This window comes from Achroia grisella, unplaced genomic scaffold (genome assembly GCF_030625045.1).
Source record: "Achroia grisella isolate CSIRO2021 unplaced genomic scaffold, CSIRO_AGI_Agris_v1 utg1295, whole genome shotgun sequence".
Classification (NCBI taxonomy): domain Eukaryota; kingdom Metazoa; phylum Arthropoda; class Insecta; order Lepidoptera; family Pyralidae; genus Achroia; species Achroia grisella.
The window spans coordinates 792,272-803,320 of NW_026712613.1; the positions used below are offsets into that span (position 1 = coordinate 792,272).

The 11,049-nt window shown below is 31.4% G+C and overlaps 1 protein-coding gene across 1 annotated transcript in view; it reads right to left on the reverse strand.

Moving 5' to 3' along the window:
• LOC131855025 (neuroendocrine convertase 1-like) overlaps window positions 1-3,989 on the reverse strand; it is a 33,262-nt gene extending 29,273 nt beyond the window's left edge. The window contains exon 1 of the mRNA XM_059206234.1: window positions 3,759-3,989. Within this exon, the coding sequence (XP_059062217.1) occupies window positions 3,759-3,989 (231 nt within the window). The remainder of the gene's footprint in view (window positions 1-3,758) is intronic.
• Window positions 3,990-11,049: the final 7,060 nt, after the last annotated feature.

The following is an 11,049-nucleotide window of genomic DNA, read 5'->3' on the forward strand; positions in this document are numbered from 1 at the left end:
AGAGATAAAGTGAGCAAAGGTGGAGAGAAGAGATCTCTTCCAGTCAACCTAAAACAGTGGTATAGGTGGTACAAAGTGGGTAATAAATGGTGCAAAAAAAATAATAGAATAATATGGATATTCCCCGAATACCAAGATTTCTTTTTTAAATAGAAAAATAATAAATAGTTATTTACGCCTTAGGGAGATTTCTCCCTAAAGGCTTAAATAGCTTAAATAACTTTTTATTATTTTTACAGAGAGACAAAACATTCCTATAAGTATAAAGACAGTTTAAAAGATAGTAAATAAATTAAATGGAATGAAATGGCAGAGCACCAGTGGAGGATAACCTAAACCCTGACCTGAAATCACCTGACCTCATACTCATCGTATGAGGTCTGCTCATGTTGTATACTGTACTGGCTATTCAGAAATGTATTTTTATTTAAATTTTTATTTTGTATTTAAATTTACAGTTCTTTTATAGTACACTTTTGTTTATAATTTAATTTCTTGACAATCGTTCCTAATATATGTGTATTTATCAAGATATCAAGTCTTTTCTCTATTTGCTTTTTATCTATATACATGTTACATTATTAAAAAAATTACAATCTTGCTAATGAAAAAATATACTTTTAAATTAATAAATAACTGGACATTGAGGGAAGGGGATTGTTAGTAATGTGGACTAATAACCCCATTGCTAGCAATGTACCATACTAGATTGACCTTTACGTCGTTCCCCCTGGAAATCGTCGTGATAAATTCCTAGTGAATTTACCACGATGGTCCACGCACAACGGCCCGAATGAGAGGCTAATTGCGGAGACTGGAGTCCAACATACATTACCACGGTGGTCTAACTGACCTGACCTAATGCTCATCTTATCATCCTCCACTGGTGCCCCGCCAGTGTAAACCGTTAACGCAGGCGGGTGCACCATTCCATTATCATCCATAAGTTGTATAGATATGGGTATATTTATTATATCTAATTAACTATAATATAAATCTTACAATATTTTCCACTTCATATGTAGTAGAGAGAAATTTAATAATACAGATCACTATGTGCTATAACTCCAGTGGCCGTATGCAAAAGTTATTCCATTATCATCCATAAGAAAAATAATGGTCATTTAATAGTTGGACTGCGTTATACCATTAAATACACGGGAACTATAAATAGTTTTGTTTATAATTTTTACAGTTTCCAAGAACCTTCATATAATTTGCATGCCTATAGGGTAGATATTGCTGATCAATATATCCAATATTTCGCAAATAAGTTATTTCATTATTTCGTTTTATATCATTTCAATTGACAATTAAAAGTATGTAACGGATTTTGTAAGTTTGGAGAAATAAAAAAAAAATAGTTATCATTTAATAAAAGTTAATTCATTAATATTGTCAAAATAAAAGACTAAATGAACTGGCACAGTATAGGCAGTACTCGAGATAAGACGAAATCAAAGCTATGACGCCGTTGTTATCTGGAGTGGCCATTGATAAGTGTTGGTATTGCGCCGATTGTTATCATTGTGAAGTGCCGTCCCAGTAAGCCGATGAAAGCTTTTATTCTCTCTTCTATCTTTTTGCTACTTTTTTTCCCACAGACGTATGCTTCGTGCTTTATTAATTTACTTTCTTTATATTATGTGAAGCTTCTTATACATATTTTTTGCTATATGCAATGTCTTTTCATTTTTGTTTGTGCCTCTGGCTCACCTACAGTAGCCAAGTTGTGTTTTTTATCATTTTGGACGACCTAGGCGGTGGCAATTTAGCACACTGCTTTACTTCCGATGGTCGTAGATTTGATTCCACGCACTCATGAATACAAATGTTTGTACCACATTTGTTTTCATGAGTATGATTGCTTGTATCGGTCTGGGTGTTCTCTATGTATATTACGTATGTATTAAAAAAAAATCTATGTATTTGTATCAGTTGTTTAGTACACTGTGTGAATTGTTCACGGATATAATAATAATACTGTATCTCTGGCATCACATACCTTCCCAGGTTGCATTATCTAATAGGGTGCATTTCCAATATATTGAATATATTGTTTGTTGTTTCCAATATATTGGACACTGCAACAAAACTAAAGATTTATCTAAAACCTCCTTAATATTTTACGTCACAAATTTCAAATAAAGAATTCCGTACGTTCTCGAGAGATCGCTATTTGTAATATTCTTTTGTTTTTCTACACACTATTTTTACACCGCTGTACTCGAGTTATTATTAAATATCTACATATTAATATACCTATTTCTAAAGCCAGGGCTAAATGTATTACCTAGTTATGTATATAAATAGCTAACTAAGATTCGTGTTATAAATGTGAAAGTGTCTGTCACTCTTATTTATAAGAAGGACTATCTTTAGACGCATTGAACCAATTTATTTATGCTCTAACTATGAATAATAAACAATACTGATAAATTTATTGTCAGGCGCTATTCAAGAAGTTCTTAGAAAAATAACATTTCTGTATAAGTGTATTGTTAAAATATGAGACAGTTCACTAATCATGATGCACTCATATCTAAAATGGTTCTGAACATCACACCTATTCATCAGGAAGTATATAGTCTCATAGGACATGTCTCGGTTGCGTTTGCAAACCAAATTCCAAATTTAAATCTAGTCTGATAGGACATGTCTCGGATGCGTATGTACACCGTGTTCCAAATTTAAATCAAGTCTGATAGGACATGTCTCGGATGCGTAGGTACACCAAGTTCCAAATTTAAATCTAGTCTGATAGGACATGTCTCGGATGCGTCAGTACACCATGTTCCAAATTTAAATCTAGTCTGATAGGATATGTCTCTAATGCGTCAGTACAGTTGTACTGTATATATTCATGAATAAAAGATTATATTACGAAATTTGCGCGGTATGAAATTTTGCACTCATATAGTTTATAAAGGAGTGTAGAATGCTAACAATTTTATTTAATTATACATAAAAATACGTTAAATCAATAGAAAAAACATTACATACAGTACTATCGCCGCAGCTGGCCTTTACAGCTTCACATGATAGGGACGAGTGCAGATGACACTCCAAACCAAAGGAAGGGCTGAAGACCGACTCCCGTCTTACGGATACGACTTTAGTCTGAGGGCACGGTTAGGGCTTCAAACATCGGCTCAGGTCCTCCTTATTTCGAACCCGGGCCCGCCAGTATGGACTGGTTTTGAACTACCAGCATAGAACCTATCATAAGGCTCCACTCGGAGCCATTTCTGTGGTTACATGTTTAATTGGTTTTTCTATTTTATTTTAATTATATATGTATTTATATATTTGATATTATTTGTTTCCATTGTAAGGACTGCACACTTGAAATTAATAATATAGTAACAACAAAATTATTTAAAAAAGCAACACGCAAGTTTCTTTCTCATTCATCTTATGATGCTTTCAGAATAAGCGGTAGATTCAAAACAAATGTGATGACTATTCAAAAGTGCTTCCATGTAAGTTTATTATATATGAATAAATTATTCTATTCTAATGACTAAATATTTTTTTCTTTCTTTCTAACTTTCTTTGTGTTATTAAAAAGTAATTAATATCTACTTGCTATCGTCTAGCTGTTTTTAAAACTTTACTCCTTTATTTGTATTTAAATGTCTAAGTATTATTCACCTGACATCTCGTACTGGATATAAATGGCCGTTCACATTGACAACAAACTAAAATATATTTACCTGAATTTTTTATTTAATATACTAAGGTAACATAACGCTTACCGGTCCACCATACACGTATCCAAGTTCCAAAGCGATCAGCTGCGCTACTTCTTCGCCACCTTCCACTTCCACCGTCCACTCGTTGACGAAATGATTCGCGTGTTCTAGTCCGTCGTGCACTCCATGATAGCTATAATCTCCTGGTGCCCAAGAGTTATATACCAAGGGATTATGTATAATTTCAGCAGAAATTAAATATATTTTTAAAAATAGAATGAGAAAAATAACCATCATGTTTGGTAGATATTAACAATTTTTTTATTATATTTAATTCCCTTGTTATTTTTTAATTTAGTCAGGCGACGGCGGTGTCTATGTAAATACTAACGGTCGCGCTGGCTGGAAACAACAGAGAAAAAAGTGTGAATTTTCCCGGCTGCCTGCCGGTCGAGCGTATACTCGTCTGTTGACTTAAACGTGCTCCGTAAACGCGTTACGTGGCTTTTCAACCGCCTTCAAAAGAAGGTTCTTAATAATTTACACTGTATTTTCTAAACAAAGTTTCTTATAGTTGATACTAGACAACCACTATTATTATATACACTCACTAGCTGTCATCTGCGTTATATTTCAATATTTCTGATATTGAAATATAATTTAAATTTCAATAAAAAATATAGCCTGTATGTTATTCTGATGAATAAGCTATATAAAGTTACAAAGTTTCATCAAAATTCGTTCAGTAGTCTTTGCGTGAAAGAGTAACAAACATCCATACTCACTAACTTTCGCGTTTATAACATTATTAAGAAAGATTTGACTTATACTGTCATTGGGACATTTAGTGCAGTGTACATATTTAATAAAGATGAATTTGTGTTTGCTTATAAAATCTTATATTATAAAATCTGTTATTATTACTATGTGTATATTATTGCAGTACAAAATTACGACAAATGTAATGTATTTGATAGGATAACGCAATTGCTACTAATACATTTAAGACATGGTAGACAATACAATATAGTTGGAATTTTGTCTGTAATGTCTTCTCAATTACATTACATTTTAAGTAAATTTATAATTATAATTTATATCAATAGCTTCTCTCAGATAATTTAGATTTGTATTAAATATTATGTTTATTCATGAAATTCAATAAATGTAATGAGTTGGTTATAACCCGAAATGTTGAAGGCGCTACCCATGGGATCATTTGTGACTTTGCGTAAACAAGCCGGCCAGGACGAATCTTAGAATAAATGGACACGTACGATTTTATACATTATATGTTTTGTACAATATTTATCTAAATAAATAGATATATAATGAAATAACATAGCATTAGCAACCGACCGAAATTATAAAAGGTTTGCAACAGAAATCAAATTTGGGCTGTTTCTTTTAGATTTATGCATATACATACATATATATAAGACTAGCTGTTGCGTGGAATTTAACTTATCTTTCTAAAATAAAATGCATTTAAGTACTTTATTTACACCTGGAAAATCCGTCATGGAGACCCATTGGGGGGGGGATATGGGGGGGAATAGGAACAGCCAGACTCCTACCGGCTACAAACCTGATAGCTATTCCCCCTGACATAACGCCGTGGTCATGAGACCTCAGTAGGCATTCGACAAGACCACCGGCATGGTTCCCATCAAAGGGACCTTTCATCTAGGCGTGCAGGGAAACATATATATACCAATATGTATATAGATTTGTTAAGATAATTAGGTGAAGTTCCGAAACTTTGTACTGAGTTTTACTTATTACTAGCTGTACTCGTGACTTCGTCCGCGGAAATTTAACTTTATTTTTCTAAAGTAAAAGATTTTTTTAAATCAAATTAACTTAGGCTAAGTTACTCCTTATTACATCAGCTACCTGCCAAAAAAAGTCCCGTCGAAATCGGTCCAGCCATTTCAGAGCTTAGCCGGAACAAACAGACAGACGGACAGACAGACAGACAGACAGACAGACAAAAATTGTAAAAAGTGTTATTTTGGTGTACGTACCAAATTTATATTCAAATGCATGTAGTAAAAAATGGTTATTTCAATATTACAAACAGACACTCCAATTTTATTTATATGTATAGATGTATAGATTAAACAAAAAAATACTGCGACTCATGAAAATAATTAACATATATATAGAAAAGTTATCTGCTCGTTATGTAAGGTGCATAATTACTTCAGAAAGAAATATATGAATATTTTATAATTAATCTCGCCGTAGCAGTCTCGCTGGAAGTCCGACGATAATGATTTCCATAACTTTACGTAGACATGATGGAAATGGAGAGGACGGAGGATTGGAAAGGGACAGGACGACAGAAAAAGAGGATAGAGATATATTGAGTAAAAGATGAAAAATGAAATTAAAATTGCTCTTTATTGATCCTCCACAGAAAGATAGAAAGAAAAAAGAAGAATAAATATGTTGTAGTTTATTCATGTAATAAGAAAAAAAACTAGACTAAACGTAACTAGATAAACGGAGAAAAATATATATTAATATAGACTACTGACAATTGAACATGAAGGAAAAGAAATTGAAGTAACAAACAAGCATCTACAAAAGGAACTAAGGTAAAGGGCCATATTATGAAACACCTTTTGAGTAGGAGTTGAATATTTTACATTATTTAAAAAAAATAGAGTTGAAACATTGAATTTTTCTAAGTTAATAGTTTGCCTGATATCTACTGAAGTGATAATAATTATTATCAAGTGAGTTTTAGTTGAAAATGCTAATAAATTGAATAAAATAACAGACAAGTACATACGGCCGTATTTATGAAACAGTCTAAAGCAACACGTACGGGTGTTCCATCGGGAATGTCCCAAATTATGGAACTCAAAATGAACTGAAGTACTCGCATTAAAAACATTTTTCAGTTACTAATTTATTTATTCATAGTATCAATAGTTTTATTACTAATTATTAATACAGTTAGATTTAAAAATTATACGAATAAACAAGCAATAAATAAATATTCACTTACAAAGTAAGTATGACAAGAACAGTTTCAAATCTTAGGATTAATAAACAAGATATAAAAACCAAATATACATTAAATTAAACCAAAAATTCAACTATTTCATTTCTTCTTTGATCCTTTGTATTAATGCGTTCTCTAGTAGCTTTTTCCGTTCATCAGCTATCACTTTTTTCTCATTTAGTAATTGTTTTCTTTTATGTAGCTTTTCTTCTTTAGTTTTACGATCAGTTTCTTTTTTTGAGTCATATTGCATCCATTGATCAGATGTGCCAGCAGAAGGTAGTTTGAGTTTACCTGATGACTCAACTTTAATCCATTTTTTCTTGACTTCAAATTCAACTCAAATATTAATTCATCACCAACATTACGCTTCAAAATATTAGTTAAATTTAGTCAATTTAAATTACTACTTTCATAAATACCAGAATGAGCTTCAGTAACCATATCTAAGGTTCATTTTATACTATAATTTCATACAGTAATTACCTCAGGAATGGCTGCTTTGTTGAGACTGGGTACTGGTATTTATCAGAGGAGAATATTTATTAGAAGAATGACAATCATTGTTAAGTGTCATGTAATCATTAGTTTTATCATTCGACTTGATTATTAATCAAATTATTTTCTTACTGTTCTGTTCTTTCTCTAAAAATTAAAATTTACCAACGTCACTTCTTTGACAGTTAGTTTATTTATTTCAGGAAAACCAACCAATATCAAATTATAAAAATTATACCAATAATCAAAAATAAAAATAACAATATAAAATAAATCTATAGAATAAAGATATCAAATTCTATAAAAAAAATGTATCTACCTACAAAAATTATTAATTTAAAAACATCTATAAAAATGTGATATGTAGGTGCTTCGTAAAAATTTTGAATAAAATAAAGTGTTATTAATTTTTTCAGGCAGGTTTTCCACTTAAGTATATGTTTTAATTAATATAAAACAATATTTATCATCCAGCTTATTCATTTTTGAGGTTAGTTTTTCATTTTCATAGAATTTTACAATCTATGTACATATCTAAATGCAAATTTTTAGAAATATAAACTGTTCTAACGTAAATTGCTTTGTTATAATTAATTAACAATGATTAACACGAAATTAACTAAATATTGTCCACTTTTTGCTGTTTCATAATTACGGACAACTTAGAAAATCGAATGTGAGGGGGATGTGGAACACTGAATATACTGTTCCATAAATACGGTCTGTTTAGAAATTTTTGCGGCAATTATGAAACACCTAAATAAAAAATAAATACCTTATTAAAGTACTTTAAATTCATTATCAATCAATAGATTATAAGTCAAACTTTTGATTGACATGTTTCAAGTATTTTTGAATCATTGACAAATATTTCAAATTGTTAAAACAATTGTGATGACACGTGTCATTCTCTAACTCTAAAAGACAGTCTTTTTTCATGCAACCTGACACGGGCATTTCATATATTTTTTTTTCTATACATTTTAAGGTGTTTACAAAAATAAATTAATTTAATCAATAAATAGGTTATTAAAGATCATAAAGATAATATTATAAATACTGAATACGTTAGAAATTATTTGTAATTCGGATTTTTATCACTTGTTTCATAAACTAGTACAATGTTCCATAATATGGCCCTTTACCTTATAAATTTTAAAATACAAATTTAGATATAAAAACACATTTCTTATTAACCAGTTACAATAAAATATTTATTCAGTGCTTTACAGTTCCAATATAAACAATATCAAACAAAAAAAAGATAAAATAAAATAACATGTATTTTTACTTAAACTTAATTTTTTAATAAATACTTAACATTTAACAGCCTCGGTGGTCTAGTGGTTTAGCACACCGCTTTACTATCCGATGGTCGCGGGTTCGATTCCTCTCACGGTACAAACATTTGTATTCTTGAGTATGATTGTTTGTATCGGTCTGGGTGTTATGTATGTATAATATGTATTTTATTTACAAAATAACAATGTGTCCACGTTGAATACATGGACGTAGTATTAAATATAATTTGACACACGGTGGAAATTGAATTGTCTCCTGAACTAGAATGGAGCCTTACAGTGCCTATATGCGTGTAAAAATATTTATTTTTAATTATCAAATCAAAAATAATTTATTCATGTAAGACATTTTAGCCTTATGAACGTATTTTTTTATATTAATATTTTTTCCTACCATCCAATTCAGTATGTAGATACTATTGAGAAGAACTGACATCTGTATATAACAATAATAATATCTCAGGACAATTCACACAGCGCCATCTAGACCCAAGTTAAGCTAGATAAAGCTTGTGTTATGGGTACTAGATAACTGATACAAATACATAGATTTTTTTTCGTAAATACATACATATTATACATAGAAAACATCCAGATCTATACAAACAATCATATTCATGAATACAAATGTTTGTGCCGAGCGAATCCGCGACCATCGGATATAAAGCGGTATGCTAGACCGCTAGACCACCGAGGTCGTCGAGGCCGTCAAAGTTCCTGCGATTAGTGCGTTCAAACAATCAAACTCTTCAGCTTTATAATATTACTATAAATTGTAGGTACCTATTTAACTAATTATTTTCTTTTTTAATAAAATTCTGTTAACAAAATGATTTATAGTATTAAGTTGTTATATATTACTTTCTATTTAGAGTACTTTTTATTATCTGCCCTTATCTAGAATAGAATAGAATAGAATAGAAAATCATTTATTCAAATAAACTTAATTTAAGCACTTTTGAATAGTCATAACAATTTGTGTCTTATCTACCACTCGTTCGGAAAGCTGTCTCATCACAAGAAGAACGAGCAAGAAACTTGTGTGTTGCTCTTTTAAATAATCCTTGTAAGTTTACATTTACAAGTCGAAACGTGGGAATGCAAACTACCAACCAGCACTAATTTTTGTGTCAAATTTAAATATACAATAAGATTAAATCAGTCGTAGTGATAAGAGCAGACCAGTCCCTACAAGCAGCACTCGTTCACGGGTATGACGGATGAGCCAGCCATCACTGCGCTCAACCATATTTTAGGGAGCCCAATGACCCGGCCCACCACGCCGCCACATGTCTGGACATTTTAGTGAGCATGACTACTCATTCCACTCGACCACGTCACAGCTACCTTCAATCTTATCTAGCTTATATTACATGCGTCTATATGATTTAGCTTTTAACCATACATAGTGTTGGATTACAATCCAGTTTTGTACCAAACTACAAGCTTCTAATCAAGTTCTTCTAAAGATTGTAATCTGTTTTGTGTGCTATACTATATATTCTATACATATAAATAAAATTAGAGTGTCTCTTTGTAATACTGAAATAACAGTTTTTTACTACATGCTATAAATACGGTAGGTACATACACCAAAATAACAATGTTTACAATTTTTGTCTTGTCTGCCTGTCTGTTTGTTCTGGCTAATCTCTGAAATGGCTGGGCCGATTTTGACGGGACTTTTTTTGGCAGGTAGCTGTTTTAATAAGGATTATATTAAGCTACTTTTATTTTAGAAAAATAAACTTGAAATCCACGCGGACGAAGTCGTTTGTACAGCTAGTAGATAAATAAATAAGTCACGAATACAAATATTTGAACGCGTGTTCGACCATCGGAAGTAAGTCGATCTACTAAACCAGTCGCCGATTTGATTTGCCATATAAATTAATAACGCTGTAAAAATAGGGGTTTGTGATAGAAGGGTGAAAATATAGGGTTGTATGTATTTTTTAATAACACATGATAAAAAAGTTTAAATAAAAAATACTGCCCAAAAAATAAAAACATAATGTTAGGGGTGGACAACCCTTATCACTTAGGGGTATGAAAAATAGATAGTAGCCGATTCTCAGACCTACTGAATATGCATATAAAATTTCATAAAAATCGATTAAGCCGTTTGAGAGGAGTATGGTAACTAACATTGTGACACGAGAATTTTATATATAAGAAAGATAGAGCTGACAGATACCTTGGACAAAGAATTAGTCTAGCTATTCAAAGAGGGAACGCTGCCAGTATCTTCGGAACGTTGCCTAAAGGGACCCCTTTTAATAATATATTTTAGTCATCATATTATATATTTTACATATTTTTTTAAGAAAGATATATATATATATAGATACGTATATATAATATACAGACGTATTCGGCCGTCAGTAACGAAATACAATTTTACGATTGATCATAACTAGGTAAATCGAGTTAGTTGATCGTAAATGAGACCCGAGTTATAGCTGCATACCGAAATTACGAACTTACTACCTTTACCCCAGTATTTGTGGTCACCGCAGTATGTCGTCATCCTCCACTG